At 37.1% G+C, this 19,532-nt stretch overlaps 1 protein-coding gene across 1 annotated transcript in view; it reads left to right on the top strand.

Annotated features, from left to right (window-relative positions):
- The window catches only part of NEB (nebulin), a 228,957-nt gene that overhangs the window by 36,761 nt on the left and 172,664 nt on the right, over positions 1-19,532 (top strand). Inside the window, exons 32-51 of the mRNA XM_081333913.1 lie at positions 1,079-1,183; positions 2,465-2,572; positions 2,666-2,779; positions 3,913-4,014; positions 4,099-4,206; positions 4,296-4,400; positions 6,209-6,307; positions 7,610-7,714; positions 8,701-8,808; positions 8,900-9,013; positions 9,684-9,881; positions 11,899-12,006; positions 13,364-13,462; positions 13,666-13,770; positions 13,866-13,973; positions 14,144-14,455; positions 14,622-14,828; positions 17,037-17,141; positions 17,559-17,666; positions 18,409-18,720. Coding sequence (XP_081190039.1) covers positions 1,079-1,183; positions 2,465-2,572; positions 2,666-2,779; positions 3,913-4,014; positions 4,099-4,206; positions 4,296-4,400; positions 6,209-6,307; positions 7,610-7,714; positions 8,701-8,808; positions 8,900-9,013; positions 9,684-9,881; positions 11,899-12,006; positions 13,364-13,462; positions 13,666-13,770; positions 13,866-13,973; positions 14,144-14,455; positions 14,622-14,828; positions 17,037-17,141; positions 17,559-17,666; positions 18,409-18,720 — 2,730 coding nt within the window. The remainder of the gene's footprint in view (positions 1-1,078; positions 1,184-2,464; positions 2,573-2,665; positions 2,780-3,912; positions 4,015-4,098; positions 4,207-4,295; positions 4,401-6,208; positions 6,308-7,609; positions 7,715-8,700; positions 8,809-8,899; positions 9,014-9,683; positions 9,882-11,898; positions 12,007-13,363; positions 13,463-13,665; positions 13,771-13,865; positions 13,974-14,143; positions 14,456-14,621; positions 14,829-17,036; positions 17,142-17,558; positions 17,667-18,408; positions 18,721-19,532) is intronic.

The following is a 19,532-nucleotide window of genomic DNA, read 5'->3' as shown; positions in this document are numbered from 1 at the left end:
TCTCAGAGATGGCTGCGTACATTTGTTGACCTGTACCAGAGGTCCATCTACAAGTCTTCTGCTACCAGTAATTGAGACCAAAGAGGCTTTTTTTCACCTCTTTGTTTACTTTCCTCATTGATCAAACCTGTTTACCTCACTACTGAGGTAGAAAAAGAGTCAGAATTGGAACCAGTGCATTTGAAGGTCGTGGGCTTTGATGCTGACTCATAAACAGCAGAAAAACTCTTCACTGCTCAAGTCTGAATGTGTTTTTGATCATTGGAATTCCAGAGAGAAAGAGAGAGAGAGAGAGACAGACAGACAAGTTAAATGTCTAGCGATAAAACTGAAAATCTAAAAAATTGACACCCTCGCATCCTGAAAATGGACTACATTCCAGGCCTCTTTATTCCCTTCTTCTTCCTGGCACTGGAGGGGGACATATTTTTACCTCTTCTTGGTGAGGAATTCCTCCCATTCCTCTCCTCATTGCCTACTGAGCCATTCTCCAGATCATGTTAGTTATACAAACATCTGTTATTCACTTGACCAGATCTTCAAAGTTAACTCTCAAGCACACCACAAAATTACTGTGGTTATCTGAACTTTTCTGAATAAGCCCTGGGGAGGAGAGGCTTACCATTTTATAACTCCCTCCATCCATAGGGTTACTGAAAATCCTACATCATTTCTGTTGCTAATAAAGCATTTGGTCTCAGGCAGATATATGGCTCGTGTGAAAAGTAGTAAATTTTCTTAGATTTCAAACATATTTGTCAGGAAAGAAAGTTGGTATTAAAAAAGTTGAAATTGATGCTATTGATGCAAAGGAAGAACTAGTACTCCGTGGGCACCACCATTCTGTCTCATTTGCTCCTTTAGATGGTTCATCAATTGGACAAGGTAGTCCTTCTGGGAAGGCATTTGGTTTGGGTACTGGAGCAAAGCATTGATGACTTGATCAATAGTTAGCGGGGTTAGAAAAAAGTCTGTAGCCATAGTTGGTCTCTAGGAGAAGGAATTCATCCCACATTGAAGAGCAGCATGTGTTAGTAATTTACAGTATATTCCACTATTTGTTCATTCTATATTTCAGATGAATTACAAAGCCAAACATGTGGCTGAAAAATTCAGATGTTCCATACCTCCAGATGCTCCTTTGTTTCTCCAGTCCAGAGTCAATGCCTATAATATCAGTGATGTGAGTATAATGGACAGTTGCTCTTGTGACACAATTTCTTAATAAATAATATTATTGCTACTATGTTAATATTTTTTTTTAATTTTTTTTAAATTCCATTTATATCCCGCCCTTCTCCGAAGACTCAGGGCGGCTTACAAGCTTAGCAGTAGCCTTCATTCTATGTATATGCCTGCTTATTAGGGCTTTCACACACACCCCAAGCGGCATTATTACAAAGTCAGCTTAATTGCCCCCAACAATCTGGGTCCTCATAATAGGTCATGAATCTAAAATATTTGCAGTGCGATGTCTATTAGACAGACAGTGAACAAGCCTAGTTGAATCTTCTTTGAATACATTGGACAGACTCTTGTTAATCCATAGTCAGCATGGACAAGGACAGCAAGCTTGAAAAGAACCAATCTAATTAGCTATATTTAAAACAACACCAAGATTTATCGATATCGTGGATGAAATAAAATGAGAGAATGATACGAAGGAAGAAGGAAAGCAGAATTTCTCAGCTCATCTAGGAATGTGTTATGCATATTTGGCAGGAGAAAGTATAGAAACAGAAATGATGTAGAATAGGCCAGTTGGGTGCTAAGACTCTTAGAAGTACGTAGAACAGGGGTGTGAAACTGCCAGTCTGCGGGCCGGATGAGTCATTCAAAAATGTGCCCACTCCAGCTCCAGCAATGGGAAAAAAGTCACCACACATTGCAACATGTCACATGATGTGGCAAGTTTGACACCCCTGACTTAGAATATGAGTGACTGTAATCAGGAATTACTAGAAAAGAGTCTGGGTTATGAGTAGGGATGGGGAGTGAAGGACAGGGTGGCAATGTGTACATCTAGACAGATGTATCTGTAACCAAATAATCATTATATGAAGATATGTGTTTTCTCTATGTTTAAGTCTCTTGCTATATTTATATCAATATTCTTGTTGATAGATATATTGATAGATATATGGATAAAGAAATATTCTAAATCTGTCCCATTAGTATGGTATAGATTGCCAAAGCAATCTGTACATATAGATCCATCTTATAATGGACTCATTTCGTGAAAGTTACAAATATTTAAAGGTGATTCTATTTCTTGATGATATTTTATTGCAGCATAAAGAATTTATTATCCAGTTGGTTAGAAATGATGATTGTTGCTCTTATCCTGAAGAATGTTTTCATTTAGTCAATCAAGTTGAGTTATGGCATTAGATAAAAAAAGATTTATCCTTCTGATTCCTAGTTCAGGTTGATCCATTTTATTTTCCTCTTCTTTCTTGGTTAGAATTGCTACAAGTATGATTGGGATCAATTAAAAGCAAATAAGTTTGATATCAAAGTAGATGCCATCCCAATTCTGGCTGCTAAAGCAAAACAAAAAATTGCGAGCGATGTAAGTATGACACAGAGTAATAACACTTAATTTTCAATCTGCACACAACGTTTGTAGCCTATGAAAATATTTTATTCCAATATCCCCCTGTAGGTTGAGTACAAGAAAGGCTATGAAAAGGGCAAAGGGAAGCTTATTGGCGCCTTGAGCGTCCAGGATGATCCCAAGATCTTACATTCTCTGAAAGTGGGCAAAATGCAAAATGATGTAAGTAAGCTCAAAATGTGGTAAAATGGGGTGTGTGGCATGCTTGAACCTTTGTGATGATGTAACACAAACCTTTTTTTTGGCTCCCTGTATTTTAGAGCTATGAAGCAAAAAAAAAAAAGTAATTAAATAAGAATTCCCAAATCATTTTTGAAAATTATAATCTGCATCCAGTAGTATTTTAATAGTAGCCAATAAAGAAGACATATACCATATGCACCTTCAGTAACTTGCTAACATGTTTATGATTCTTATGGTCTTCTTTTATGACTATATCAAATTTGGGACTTTTCAATTTTATAATGTATATTTATATAATATATAATTAACCTAAATTATTCACAGTTATGTGAATTGTGAATTGTCTGATGGTACCAATAAAACTGAATATCAGTAGCTCACACTGGTAACAAAACATCTGCAGGCAAACAGCTGAGCTCAGAGAGCAGTAAGGACTCCTCAACTGTCTGATGAAAACGTATTTGAAATAGAATAACATTAATTCATGAACATCAAAATGTTCAATCATCAAAGGTCTAAATGGGACATCTGTATTTGACAGTTGTCCAACTGGGCTGTTAACAACCATTGTTAAACTGCATGAGGTACAGTGGTTGTTTCCATTAGAATTTGTGATGGGATTTTCATAAACAAATTCTAGCACTGTTGAAATCAACCTATCCAAATCTAAGAATCATGGGTTTAATCCAGATTACATGATTTTTTTTTCTAGGAGATTAGGGCCCAGTTCCATGGATCTCTCTTTTGGTTGGGGTTCTAATATATTTTATTGCTGTTCTATAGTTTATATACTGAATTTTCTTTCTTATTATATTTTTTTGTTATTCTTACTTGTGTAGTAAGCTGCCCAGAGTCAAATTGTTTCAGTTGAGTGGCCTTACAAATGTAAGCAAAAATAAATAAATAAATTCCATCAATAAAATATGTGCTATATGTTTCCATCCTAATTATGGATTCAGAATGTAAATTTGGATGAAATCCTTTGGAATACGTTGTGATGTACATTTCAGGATGATAGGTGTGTAGGTGAGAAGCCGGGCAGACGCAGAATGAACAACATTTGCAGCATTGTTTCCTAATCCCCCTTTCTCCATTTTTTTCCACTCTTGCAGAGATTATATAAGGAAGCATATGAAAAAGCAAAAGGAGTAAGCATTAACTATTGTGAGACTCCACAGTACCAGGTCGACAACACTCTTAAGAACTTCAGTGGGGTAAGTGTGGTGGACATTTCTCCTTTGCTTCTGCTCCATAGTCTTACTTGCTTTGCTACAACATGTAATTGCGTTGCTCCACAGGTGAAATACAAAGAGCCTTACATAGCCAATGTCTTGGGCCGGTACATAGGCACCTTTGAGGACCCCTATGAAGCCCATTGCATAAAGGTTGGAGCCATGAAGAGCGATGTGAGTATGAATTGTACCTATTTTCCTCTATTTTTTTCCTTTCTTGTACAGTTCATGGTTTTTATGCTGTTTTCTGGTGGTTCCTCTAGAAAAACTATAAAGCAGACTATGAAGACGAAAAGGCTAAATGCTATTTCCCTCAAACCATAACTCAAGAATATGAAGCCATGAAGAAGCTGGACGTGTGCAAAGATGTAAGTCATTGTTACTGTGAGATTTTATATTTGTAGGTACATTCGTCCAGAGTCTTTTAAAAAAACTGCTGGTGTTCTTTAAACAATGGTAAACTTAAATATTACCATGCTAGTACACGTTTCCTTGGATTGGTCTTGACTCATAGTGATCATGCACATGATCATGCACATGAGGGCTCTTCCTGCCCTCTGCGGACACCCATCCACATAGTTTTTTTTTGTCATTAGAGGAGAATTAACCATTTTTCTTAAACAGCCCAGACATAATGCTGAAAGCGCCACAATGTTTTCATGTAAGGTGAAATTGGAATCGGTACGTCACGTGTGACGCCAAATCAGAATTTAAGAAACCACAGAACTGTTTCAACGAAGCACAGACTAGAGGCATTTTCCTAGTAGTATTCATTGATTCAAACGCTTCCTTCTGAAGAGATCAGTCTGAAGCCTGGTAACAGATGCCTTTGTAGCATCACCTGCGCAATTTTAATTTTTTTACATTTGGGCAGACCAAAATTGGACTTTGTAGCAGGTCTTGCTTCTCCAGTTTTGTTGCTGTTTCTCTATTACTGCGCTGTTCAGATATACATATAGGCTTCATGTGACACCTGGTGGTAAGGAGACTGCAGTTTAGTTACTTACTGGAGCAGATTATCTGCTGTATATAATCATCCATTTTCTGCTGTTTCAATGGCTTGGACGAGCTCTGTGCTGCAGAGTGAGCATGCTGTCTCTTTCTCCTTTTCCCCATTATAAAAATCCTGGCTTGTAGTATTGTTCAAATGCAGCTAGACCAGATTGGTAGACTCTCCAATATATGTGAGTTTGTAAAAGTCAGTCATGGATTAAAAATACAAGGTTACTTTCCTTTTGGAGGATCTCTTTACAGCCATTGCTGCCTGTCCACCATCTTGGCTCTTACCCCCTTTTGCCTTAGTTTTTACTAGTGGTTTTTTACTACTTTGGCATTTTTTTATATGTCTGCTTTATATTTCAATGTTTGTTATTCGTTGCAGCTGTTTTATCTGTGTTTTATGAGTGTAAGCTACCACAAGCCCCTGTTGTTTGCAGCAAGAAACAAATACAACATATATTTCCATAAAAGCTGGCTCATGCGTGTATGGATGTTCTTTAAAGCAGTGCAAAATGTTTGAAAGGGATGTTTCACAAAGGGACTGAAGATGCATTCTAGACATGGTTACTAAACTCTGAAGCTCAACATTGCCCAAGAGATATTGGCTGTGAAAACCTACACCAGTATTTTGGAATAAAGCATCTTTCTGGGGAGTGTTAAAAGTACCCTTGTCATTTTCAAGGCTCCCTTGTGTGCATGAAAAACCAGACCGGTTGCTTTCACCACCACTTCATTTTACAGACCATTTCTGTATAGGCAGACATGCAGATCCTGCAGGAACAGATCTGGAAACATCTGTAAAGCCTTGCAAACAGTTGATGCTTTAGTCTTTTGAAGAGAAAGGTTTTGTTTCCAATATGTTGCATAGATTTACTACTAATAGGCTTGATCATCAGCAGTGCAAATAGAGATTGTAATTGTATCAAATATGGGACAATATGCTTCTATTCAGGTCTTTCCGTCAAAATAGCAAAATGTACATCTTTGATAATCAGAAGATTTTAAGATTTGTAAACAGCAGTGGGTTGTTTAGCTATGCTGTTGATGACTGAATGGACCATATTAGTATGCTAGAATTTTTTAAAAAATATTTTTTTGCAGATACAGAAAAATAGAACCATAATTTGATATATATAAAAAAGTAAATGCAATTACTTTTTTTCCTGCATTTTTCTAGCATGCATACAAGAAACATTCTGGTCAGATCAAGTTTACCCCTGTGACAGACTCGCTGGTTATGGTACAAGCACAAATTAATTCCAAGCAGCTGAGTGATGTAAGTAACCTAGCAACTCAAACAAAGTCCCATCTGGCCTTATTTTGTCAGATGCTTCCTCTTCTAGTAATGGGTTTCTATTCACGAAGTTGTAGCTTTATCACCTGAATGTTGAAAATGTTCCAGGTTATGATTTTCAAAACATACCATGCGAGGAACAATATTTTGAAGAATATCAAAATGTCTCATTATTCTCTAGACCAGGGATGGGCAATTAATTTTCCCACATGAGAAACTGGGACTCTTGTGGAGTGCCAAAACAATAAAGCCATGAAGATGTGTAGGCATGCATGCACACACATACGTAAATTGAAAAACAAAATAGCAGTCACCTTCAAAATAAAAGCAACCAAAGAGCCAGATGAGGCCCAGGGACCATAAAATGCCCAGGTCTGCTCTAGACCATACCAATCCAGCCATCCTGAGGGTAATCCAAAAGCTTTTTCAATGTACATTTTATGGAAATGTGAGACTGGGAGATGACTTCTTGTTTCAAAAGATTTACTTCTGGAAATTGTTTGGATCATCCCTGGGACAACCAAATCCACAGTAGTCAAAAAGAATAATGGAATAGTTCAGTATTCCTTGGAATGTTTTGTTTCCAAACTTGTATATTTTTGCACATATTTAATACCAAAGTCAATAAAACAAGTAGCAATATAATTGGAAAAACAAGGGCTGAGCTTGTAATCAATCAGCAGGGATGGAGAAGCTGGTAATGTTGCTTTAACACAGGAGATCTATTTTTGACACTGTTTTGTGGTAATGCTTCTTATTTTTAATTTTCAAAAGATGGATACTCTGAAAGCAGATGGGGATCTGTTATTGTTGTGTTTATAAAAACAAAAGTCCATTCTATCTTTATGCTAACTGACATTGATCCAACCCTTCCTGAATTAACTGAACAATGTAAACATACTTATTTGCTTGATTTATACCGTGCCTTTCTATTGTGATGGTTATTAAAGTAGAGTGGTAGCTTGGCACTCAACTGCTTTGAAACTCATCGAATTTGGTACTCAATGCACTTTGACATGAATATTTTGTCCCGGTACTCATTGTTTGTTTGGTACTCAACACACAAACTAGAACTTGTCTGTGTCGGCTGCCTTGTGACCCATTATATTATTCCATATGGGAAAAAATTGTTTGGTACTCATTGTTTTTGGTACTCATTGTGCCTCCCGGAACCAATTAAGGATGAGTACGGAGGTACCACTGTGAAAAATGTTTACTTTAATGGTTTGGATTTCCCTCTTATTTTGCTCAAGCATTTTACGTGATTTTCATTTTGCATTTCAGTTGAACTACAAAGCCAAACACGTAGCTGAGAAAAACAGATGCTCTGTCCCTCCAGACGCTCCCTTATTCCTACAATCCAGAGTCAATGCTTACAACATCAGTGATGTAAGAGTCTTATGAATGATACTTTCACAGCTAAAAACAAAACAAAAACAAGCTACTGAAGAGAATCATAATGCTATTCATGACAGTGATGATGATAATAAAGACATAAAACAGGACGTATTTGATTGTCGGGTAACACTTGTCAGGAGGATTAGATTAAAGACAGAGAACCTAGATCAGCACTTAGATTATCTTCAGAATCAGCTGTCATCACCTCTAGTTAGTTTGGTGAGTGGCATCAGCTTTGGGGAAAGGACAATGATGAATTAAGAAATGAGATACTGAACAGGACGAATGATGAACAGATGGCAATGAAGAAGGGAGAAAATAAAACTATTAAAATAGATATTTAGGAGTTTCTATAGGTGCTGGTAAGAAAAAATATGCTAGGAAAAGAGGCTATTGAGGTTCCAGGAGGCTATGAAGACCAAGAAATCACAGCCAATGTTAGTGTGTATATGTCTGTTCTTATGTGAGAGTTCACAGACAGAGATTCACTTGAAAAACCAATGAAGGAAAAGACTTCATTTAATAAATGTTTAATTATTTACTATGGATAGAAAAAAAACAATTATTCTACAGACATCCCTGACTTCCAGCTTTGAAGAAAGGTTCTTTAGGGTACATGGACTATAATGAAGAGCTTCATTCTAGATTGATGTCCTGAAATTAGATCTTACATTGTCTGGATCATATCTTTGACAGCCCTTGCAATATAAAGTAAAGTTGTTCTCATAGAGAGCTTAATTTATACAAATTCCACATCTTTACTGAATGAATGTTAAAGAGCTTGAAATCTTGGGTGTCAAAAGATTGGTCAAAAAAGATTATTCTATTGTTAGTCTACTCATAATAACATGCACGTTGGATAGTTACGCAGTTATAGGGTTATGCACTCCCTAAGATAAATATATGGATTGTATGTAATACATTTTGGATTTTATGCCATGACTTGTTTGTATATTTTTCTCTTCTCCTTTGGCTAGAATTGGTATAAGTATGACTGGGATCAATCAAAAGCAAAGAAATTTGACATCAAGGTGGATTCCATTCCAATTCTAGCTGCAAAAGCCAAGCAAAAGATTGTCAGTGATGTAAGTGATGTTACACAGAAATTAAGGTAGATCTTGGATTGATTTACATTTGCAGTCATTCAAAGTACATTATTGTCTTGTGACCATACAGGTGGAATACAAAAAGGGTTATGAACAGGGCAAAGGCAAGTTAATTGGAGCTCTGAGTATTGAAGATGATCCCAAAATGATACATTGCCAAAAAATGGCCAAGCAACAGAGTGATGTAAGTACAGATAAACCAAATAATATGTGGTTTGTTGGTGATATGCTGAATTCTCTGGAAATGTTAATTTATCTAGATATAAAATCATGTTTAGAAGATATTTCTTCAGAGTGTCCTTTTTGGTGAAGTTTACATTCAGTAAATTCTTAATAAAGGACCACTGATTTATAATTTTGAAAACTTAATGAGCAAGTTCCGAGTGTTAAATCCTCTGATGGGGAATAATAATACACCTTTTGAGGAAAGTGGGTTCTCATAATTGTCCAAGAAAATGATGAGGAAATGCAAATGTTAATAAAAATGATACTTGACTATTAATCTGAATACTTATGAAGTGGAAAAAGTAGGGGAAAATGAAATATTAGGTTATCAATAGATGCACCAAATTTTTAGAATAACTCAGGCATATATTCAGAAGTGCATATTCTTATTGACATTGGCTTATTTGAAAGTCAGCATAATCCCAACCTAGTCTATTTCTTCCATATGACAGTAGTCATTTCAGAAGACCTTTTCGTGTTACAGAAAAAGGATTCTTTAAAAAAGCTGTGCCTGTTTTTAGCATACCCATTGGCTGTTGTAGAGGGATTATCACCCACATTTTACAAAGATCTGGGCTTCTTTTTTTCAAACTTTAAATGGTTAATGACTTGTATTAATTGTACCGTAGCTGCTCTATAAAAAAGGTTATGAAGCATCAAAGACCAAATACACAGCACCACTGGATATGATTGCCGTTGTACAAGCAAAGAAAGCCCAGACGATCGTCAGTGATACAGACTACAGGCATCGCATCCATAATTACTCCTATCCTCCGGATAGTATTAATGTGGAGCTGGCCAGGAAGGCTAATGCTATACTAAGTGACGTAAGTAACAACGCTTCTTCAAATCTAGCATTGTTGAACCGAAGAATACTTTATACAGAAAAGAGAGTTTACAGTGTACTTCCGTAAACCTTTTCGAGAGTTTGACAACTGGGGCAGGAAGAAACCCAACTCAGCATTGCCTATTTTGGCCTTCCCTAACTGCGGTCCTCCAGGTTTGTTGGGAATGTAAGTCCCAGACATCTGTTCAGCACATCTAACTTAAAACCTAAGGTGGCCATCAACTGTCTTGAAAATATGCTGACCTGTAATTATCCATACAGCATCATTTAGGGAAGGATGATTTAAAATATTAAAATATAGACTGGTGAGAATTTGTGAAAAAGAGCATAGATGTAAAGACTGAAAAGAAACTCTGCAATTTGAAAATAATAATAGGTAGCTGCTATCTAGGACTGTACAGTACAAAGATTAAATTCAAGGATTTGATTGAAATGCTGTTCAGTGAAATGTCCAAATCAAATTGACTTTTAAAATCAGTTTGATTATTCAGGTTGAATCACTTAGTCAAAGAAAGTATATTTGAATCAGTTCAGTGATTGCAAATGTCCCGTGCGTGCACTGGAGCTATTTTTCTGAAGAAGTTCAGAAACCCAGATCAGTTTGATTGCATGATTGATTTGAGTTGATCGACAGACTTGAGTTCTGACCCCAATAATTGATTTGAATTTATATTTATATTTATATTTATTAAATTTTTATACCGCCCTTCTTCCGAAGGACTCAGGGCGGTGTACAGGGCCATAAATATTAAAAAACAATGTACAAAAGTTAAAAAACAATTAAATAATTTATGCCCGATATATACAATAGTTAAAACCATGTTAAAAACCCAACCCCTGAATTAAATGGGGGATGTTCCAAACACCCCTGCTTTCAATGTTACCTTATTTATAAACTTGCTTTCAGTATAATTTTCAATATTTTTTTCTTGAAATACAAAAGAGAACTGAAGAAAGATTTAAAACTATAAAAATGTTTTGTAGCTTGTCTGTGTAACAGAGAGATAACATGTATTTGCAATATCCTATTGCTTGTAAAGGATAATCTGGAATTCAGATATCTTCTAAAAGTATTATACGATTCCTGCCCATGTATGAAGTCCTAACTATTACATAAAGCCAAGTGTTGCTTTCAAACTGAGTTCAGCTTCTAGTGATTATACAGAAAAATTCTTATCCTGGGATGTTTTTTTTAAAGTGTCTTAGTATAGCTTTGTTGTTGTTAGTTGCAAAGTTGTGTCCGACCCATCGCGACCCTATGGACAACGTTCCTCCAGGCCTTCCTGTCCTCTACCATCTTCTGGAGTCCATTTAAGCTCACGCCTACTGCTTCAGTGACTCCATCCAGCCACCTCATTCTCTGTCGTCCCCTTCTTCTTTTGCCCTCAACCTTTCCCAGCATAAGGCTCTTCTCCAGTGAGTCCTTCCTTCTCATTAGGTGGCCAAAATATTTGAGTTTCAACTTCAGGATCTGGCCTTCTAAAGAGCAGTCAGGGTTGATCTCCTCTAGGACTGACCGGTTTGATCGCCTTGCAGTTCAAGGGACTCACAGGAGTCTTCTCCAGCACCATAGTTCAAAGGCCTCAATTCTTTGGTGCTCAGCCTTTCTTATGGTCCAACTTTCACTGTCATACATTGCAACTGGGAAGACCATGGCCTTGACTATACGCACTTTTGTTGACAGTGTATAGTATAGCTTACAGATCTGGTTTTTTCCAGGTGGACCTTATAGATCAAGCACCTTTCAAAGATGATCCTGCTTTTATTTAGGTTGTGTTCCTACTTAATGAAGCACATTGCACCAGTTTTCATCATTTGGTTTTGGCAATTACATTGTTTTTGGCAATTATCTTAGTTTTAATTCATGAATTATAGTTTTTTGTTGGCTACCTTTTAAAAAAAATGTTCCATCTACATATAGGACAGCTTGAATAAATTGTCACACGAACCTGAAGGCAAAAATTTCCCATTTTTAAATTCATTATGGTCTTTTCCAGAATGAATATAAAGCTGATTACAACAGTTGGATGAAAGGATGTGGCTGGATACCTTACGGATCCCTGGATGCAGAAACAGCAAAAAGAACTTCAGAATACGTCAGCGAGGTAAGTAAAGCATAAAGAAAACCAGAGTTATTTCAGTTTGGTTATGGGGTTCTGAAAAACTTCTCTTTCTTTGAGGTTTTTTTTAAAAAATCGTTACGTTACAACATATGAACGTTTTTATTTATTTTTATAAACTGAACTATCCTTCTTCCTAACTGAATACTTTCTCTGGAACCTACAGAGGGTTGTAGGAATGAAAGGACAACTGTTGGCTATTGGTTTCATTACCATGGCATCAGAGCCACAGTGGTATCATAAGGAAAAAGAAGCAAAAGGGTTTTGTGTTAAAGGAGATAATGGGAGGACAGAGAATTGGAACATGAAGGCATCTATGTGAGCAGACAGGAAACCAAGGAAAAAGCAGTGGACTAGTAAGAAGGGAATAGCTCCTAAAAGGAAAGAACAGGCACCTGGTAGAGTGATCTAGCAAGCCAGTGAGCCCTGCCTTCCTTACACAGGTGGAGAGGACAAGAAGTAGGGGAAAGACCAATTAATTTGAAGTCTGGACTGAGTGCCAGTCCTATTCTCTTCTCAGCTCACTGCAATCTGGGCTGGAACTTCTGAAAAAGACAAGCAACTTAGGTTGCTGTGTGAAATTTGCTTTCTCCTTCTCCTTCTCCTTCTCCTTCTCCTTCTCCTTCTCCTTCTCCTTCTCCTTCTTCCTCTCCTTCTCCTTCTCCTTCTCCTTCTCCTCCTTCTTCCTCTCCTTCTCCTTCTTCCTCTCCTTCTCCTTCTCCTTCTCCTTCTTCCTCTCCTTCTTCCTCTCCTTCTCCTTCTCCTTCTTCCTCTCCTTCTTACTCTCCTTCTCCTTCTCCTTCTCCTTCTTCCTCTCCTTCTCCTTCTCCTTCTTCCTCTCCTTCTCCTCCCTCTTCCATAGCAGTAGAAACAAACTGAAGTTTTATGTTCATGTGGTTGGTCAAATAATCCATGAATACAAGTATCCATAGTTAGTTCTACTTTGCTCGATCACTCTTAAGCCATAATGTGGTACAATATGCTGTATAAGGTGGTTAAGTGTGGCCCAGTATGTGTAAAAACTGACTACACTAGAATAAAAAAAAACTGACTACACTTCTTTTAGGAGGACTTTATTTATCTGCCTGCTTCTAATTAAATAATTACAACATCAAAACCCAATTCTTGGGGTAGAACAAGCATTTCGCATAGGAAAATGTTAATGTTTTAGATTCATCAAAGTCTTTCAGCCTTGATTACTTTTTAAATTTTTTCAAGACATGGACTTTTTTTAAAACAAAAAAATCTTAAGTATTGATTTTCGGTGAAGTGGTTGATAATGATTAGAAGGAAACAATGGAAAAATTCAGTAAATGAGAATGATTTGTTTTTTCATAAACAGAAAAAATACCGTCAACATCCAGACACTATTAAATTTACACAAATTGAGGATCATCCTACTGTGGTTCAGGCTAAAATCAATCAAGCCCAGCGGAGTGATGTAAGTATGGGTAATGTCTGTATGTCTGTTAGCATTTTGATTAATTGCATTATAAATTTGCTGCATAGAACCATTAAAAGATTAAGGAGTCTTGATCAGATGTAACTTATACTTCTGAACTATAATTTGGACTAGTAATAAATTATAACGTTCATTTTTGGTTTTGGATGTCACAGTGATTTTCACACTTGATTCCTCTTCAGGTACTTTATAAAGCCAAAAATGAAGAATTAATTCACAAGTATAACCTCCCAGCAGACGCACCTCAATTTCTCCAGGCAAAGGTTAATTCCTACAATATCAGCGATGTAAGTTTGCTTTTGGCAATTTTTAATATGGAACTTTAGCTGCAGATGTAGTTGATGGATATCAAACTGATGACTCAATGAATTCATTCTTTCAGACTTATTACAAGCTGGGGTGGGAAGACCTGAAAGCAAGGGGCTATGACTTGAGGAGCGATGCCATTTCCATTAGAGCTGCTAAAAGTGCCGGGAAGGCTGCCAGCGATGTGAGTATGCCCATAATAAATACATGCATTCAATCTGAAAAGTAGGCACTTTTCTGCTCAGTTTGACCGTACTATCTTTTTTTCTTTTCAATACTGATTTTACATAGTATCGGTATGGTATATGATGCTCATCAGGAAATAAATCTACTTTTGCAAACTTGTTTTGACAGTTTGAATATAAGAAAGGCTATGAACAAGGCAAAGGCAAACTGATTGGCTTCCAGAGCATGCAAGATGACCCCAAATTAGTCCATTATATGAACGTGGCCAAGATGCAGTCAGAGCGGGACTATAAGAAAGCTTATGAGCAAAGCAAGACTAAATACAACACTCCGCTTGATATGGTGACTGTTGTAGCCGCTAAGAAAGCCCAAGAAATTGCCAGCAATACCAATTACAAGAATTTCCTGCACAATTACACGCTATTGCCAGATGATATGAATGTGGAACGATCCAAAAACATGATGCAGATTCAGAGTGATGTAAGTCTGCCCAGACATTTGTGTTCAGATAAATGTAATTTAAAAAGTACTGTTTTTTTAAAATTAATCCATCCTTCCTTCCTTCCTTCCTTCCTTCCTTCCTTCCTTCCTCCCTCCCTCCCTCCCTCCCTCCCTCCCTTCCTTTTTTCTTTCCCTACTTCTTCAGAACCTTTACAAGGGAGATTTTAACAACTGGATGAAAGGTATTGGCTGGATTCCAATCGGTTCCCTTGAAGCAGAGAAAGCTAGAAAAGCAGGAGAGGCCCTAAATGAGAAGAAGTACAGACAGCACCCAAACACTATTAAATTTACAAGTATTGTGGATTCTCCCGTCATGGTCCAGGCTAAGCAGAATGCTCTTCAGCTCAGTGATGTGAGTAAGGCTTTGGAAAGATGGGTGAAATGCTAAGTCTTATGGAGTTGGAGAGTCTGCTGAATCCAGTGAATGAATGAAATTAAAGAAATTGAACCTTGTATTTGGTAATTATGCAAATGTGGGCTAATAATAATTTATTTATTTATTTTATTTTATTTATTTTAATTCCATTTATATCCCACCCTTCTCCGAAGACTCAGGGCGGCTTACAAGCTTAGCAGTAGCCTTCATCCTATGTATATGCCTGCTTATTAGGGCTTTCATACACCCCCCAAGCGGCATTATTACAAAGTCTGTTAAGTCCGGATTGACGAGCAGAGACACAACAAAGTCAGCTTAATTGCCCCCAACAATCTGGGTCCTCATTTTACCTACCTCGGAAGGATGGAAGGCTGAGTCAACCTTGAGCCTGGTGGGACGCGAACCTGCACTAATTACAGGCAGCTGGTGTTACTTAAGGAGGCATTAGCCCACTGCTCCACCAAGGCTCTAAATTTCTCCCTTTTCTATTCTATTTGTTTTCATCTTGCATTTTAGCATTTGCTCTATGAAGAGTCTAAAAGAATGTCCTGTTTAGGAAGGGTATGAGGTTGTACATGTGGGTTTCCTTTGTGTCATTATTGACTCCTGGCAAATGCCTGGACTAGTCCCTGCAGATTTACTAGCAAGATTTTCAGAAGGAGCTGATCATTATCTTCTTTCTAAGGCTCAAAGACAATGACTGGCCCATAGCCTCCAATGGAACTAGAGCTCCCAGTCTCCCAATTTCTAGCCTTGTTTATTAATCACCACACCAAACTTTTTTGATTTTTGCCTTCCCCCCCCCCCCATTATGCAACAGAGCTACCCAGGAAAATATTTGCTCACAAATCTAAGGGACTCGAACTGACCTGCTCCTCTGACATTTTCAAAAACTACCTTCACATCGCTAAGTCAGACCCCAAAGTCTGTGCATTCCTCCCTTTGCATGACAAAAAAAACCAGCCAAGTTACTTTGACCACCAAAGGATTGTAATATCAAATGGAATCTACTGGGAAAAAAATATTAAATATACTAAAACAAAGTTCAGGATATTATTGATGGTAAATTGTTCCCCTGGAGATTAGGTTGATCCAGCAGTCCATATGCATTTAAAAGACAAAGGCCACTCTTTCGAAGACAGCAAAGTCCACATTTTGGACAGCAAGGACCGTTAGTTTGAAAGAGGGGTCAAAGAGGTCATTTATGTCAAAATTGAATGGAGGGGGAGGGACACAACATCATCTATCTTCAGTCTGCAACACAGTCCTTTCAGCAGTTCCAAAAAGGCTCCACACCCATTTGTACCACTCAGGTGACCCTGAGGAAACAGATAAGCCTCCAGGTGGCATCAATGACTGTCTAAAAGAATGCAAATGACCAGCTGTCTGTAAGGAGAATAGATCAGGGGTGTCAAACTGCCGGCCTGTGGGCTGGATGCGTCATCTGGAAGCCACACCCACCCCATTGCCGGCACAAAGGCTTTGATACGTTGCACGATATCACGTGACGTTGCGAGTTTGACATGTCTGGTATAGATCCTACCATTCCCTCATATCCAGTCAGAGCTGAAGAAGCTTTTTGGATAAGAAGTGAAACATCTTCAAAGAAAAACAAGAAATTCCCGTTGTCACGTGAAAAGGCACCTTTGAGATAACTATGTCTTTCTTGGATGACTGATAATCTCCACAGACATATATACAAGTGCTTGAGGCTAAGATTGTAGTTTATAATAGTAATAGACAGAGCCATTTGTTTGAGACTAAAGGAAGTTAAGTGTTTCCTCTTTAAAAATGTAGTTTTCTTACATCTAGTTTTCTGAATATCTTTGCTCTGCTAATGAACCTATTCAGGATCTTGTGGGTTTCATAATGATCTGGAAGCTGTTGTCTGATTAATTATAAGTGTTATAATTATAATTGTTAATTGATTCAATTTAGCTAGCTTATAGCAACATTTTTCATAATGACAAATAAGTACACATGGGAAATATAATAACTGATTCTTTTTTATAACCTGTTCCTATGACCATTCTTTTCTCCTATGGAGAAAAGTACAACTGTTTTCAGTGGCTCCTAAGTAAGTTTACATAGGCTGCAGTCTTATGCACTAAAGTAATACATAAATTCAACTGTTGAATTAAGGAACATCAGAATATATTATTGTCTTCTTTCCTTGATTTTCAGAGATTATACAAATCCTCCGGGGAAGAAATGAAGCATACATATAATTTGCCTGCAGATGCCCCTCAGTTTATCCAGGCCAAATATAACGCAGCTAATATTAGTGATGTAAGTGGCTATTCAAAGACTGTGCATAATTTATACTATGGTAAATAATGCAGAGTGTTATAATAAATATTATTCTGATATTTTGAAAATCAAATACACAATATAAATTGGTATATGATGATATTATTGTTTATTACTTGGTGCTGTGCGTGACATAAGTAATTTTCTTTTTTCCTATTTGGAGAAGGGGAACAAGAAATGGAGAGATCAAACATTGACTGTCATATCAATAGATTGTGATATCTGCTGGCATGACTAGCCATAGTTTGAAACCAATAGATTAAGCATAATCCAGAAAAAGCTAACTGAAGATCAGAAAGTCCAGATAAATGCATTGTATGGACTACTGGATTCTATGTTAATCAACAGCAATGACATAAAATGACTTGTTAAATCAGTAGGATGCTCTTTTTTCAGAATTATTATAAATATGCCTATCAGGACCTCATAGCCAAAGGACCTAATATACTGGGTGATTCTATTCCAATTACTCAAGCCAAGGCCTCAAGAAACATTGCTAGTGATGTAAGTAACCTTTCCTTACTAACTTCTCTGTATATACTATCAGCATGATGAAAGTTGCTCTTAGCTTGCTATGTAAAAGATTATAAAAATATTTTCTTACACATTGCTTTATCTGTATTAGTTCATTCTGTACTTAGGGCTAAAGGTTTTTGTTGGCAAAGCCATCAAAGAATTTCTTGCCAGTCTCATTCTATTGCTTTTATCTCCTTCTTCACTACTGAAGACAGGTGTGAACCTGTCATTGTTTCTTCTAGTGGAAATGATTGTTTGCTTGTCCAAGAGATAAAAAATTATGGGGGGAAAATGGGAGCAGGTTATTGCACAGCATAGACAGAACTGAATAGTATACCTTATATCTTATCCCAATTCCAGCAGTTTGGTCACTTGTATGTATTCTTTTGCACAGACTTATAATAGTAACTTCCAGAAATTTATGATTTTCAGCTTCTTAGTCCAGCCTGAAGGACTAGCAGTAATGCATGGTTATAATCCAGCAATACCTGTACAGGAATAATTTCACTTTTTCTACCACAGGAGTGTTTATTTTTGAAGGAATCCTGTCATGTCCATTTCAATGATTTGCCTAAAATTATTTTTCTTCATTACTAGTATAAAAAATAAATACTGAATTGTCAATTAGTCCAGACATTTTTCTTAGCTGGTTGTTTACCAAGTCTTACTATCCAGTCCAAACTACTCTCTCTCTCTCTCTCTCTCTTTGTCTCTCTGACTGGAACTTTAGTACAAATACAAAGAAGCTTATCAAAAGACTAAAGGAAAACAGGTCGGTTTCCGAAACTTGCAAGACGCTCCTATGCTTGTCCATTCTATGAATGTGGCCAAGATGCAGTCTGAGCGTGAGTACAAGAAGGATTATGAGAAAAGCAAGACATGCTATCACACACCAGTGGAGATGGTCAGTATCCAAGCTGCCAAGCAGGCTCAGGATGTAGCCTCCAATGTCAACTACAAAAATCTGATTCATCGCTATACCTACCTGCCAGATGCTATGAATGTGGAGCTGGCCAAGAACAGGATGAAAATTCAGAGTGATGTAAGTAGGGCAATATTCAAAAGGTCACAACTGCCTAGAGACAACATGGTGTAGTTTACCTAGCAAGCAATGAGATTTTCCCCCCCTAGAATCGTTTCTAAGAATAAATTATTTTTAAAAATATTTATTTTTTAATCACAGGGTCAGATGAATAATTCTTTTAAAGATGCTCAAGTCATTAAAATGGCCTTTTGTGCTACCAAAGAAGGAAGGGGAGGTGTGGGAATATGACAGTTCCTTGAATTCTTAATTATCTCTAATTTCCAGGGGAACTGCTGCTTAATTCTGCAAGGGAAATCTATCTGCACTGGTGATGCACCCCAATTTTTTCAGATAACTTAATCAGTGTGATAGATGGCTATTTTTTTCCTTAAAGTCACACTGACAAAATAGTTGGGTTGGGACCCTCATTTAAAGAGGAAGGCAATAGCAATTGAGAATGTTAGTATCATTCATATAAACTGCTCTTTATTGGGAGTTAAAGCATTCTATGCCTGCAAATAATCAGGGAAGCAAGCTTTAGAATTATAACAGAAACAAGATTTAATTGCAGGGAATTTACAAAAAAGGCAAATATCCAGCTAGTTATGTTTCTTTAAGAGGAGAATGACATAGCATATGCCGTCTATCTGTCTGTTTGTGTGTGTGTGTGTGTGTGTGTGTGTGTATACGAACGTGTGCATGTGTGCGCCTGAAAAGATGAAAGTGACATTAGATTAGCAAATAGATTAGCAATTATTAACTCTGTTAATTCTTTAATCTGCTAATCTGCTAATTCTAAACAGATTAACAGTTCTTATCTCTCTATCTAC

This window comes from Vipera berus (assembly GCF_964194415.1).
Source record: "Vipera berus genome assembly, chromosome: 1".
NCBI lineage: Eukaryota > Metazoa > Chordata > Lepidosauria > Squamata > Viperidae > Vipera > Vipera berus.
The sequence above is the reverse complement of the archived record's forward strand: the minus strand, read 5'-3'. Positions and strand labels throughout refer to the sequence as shown.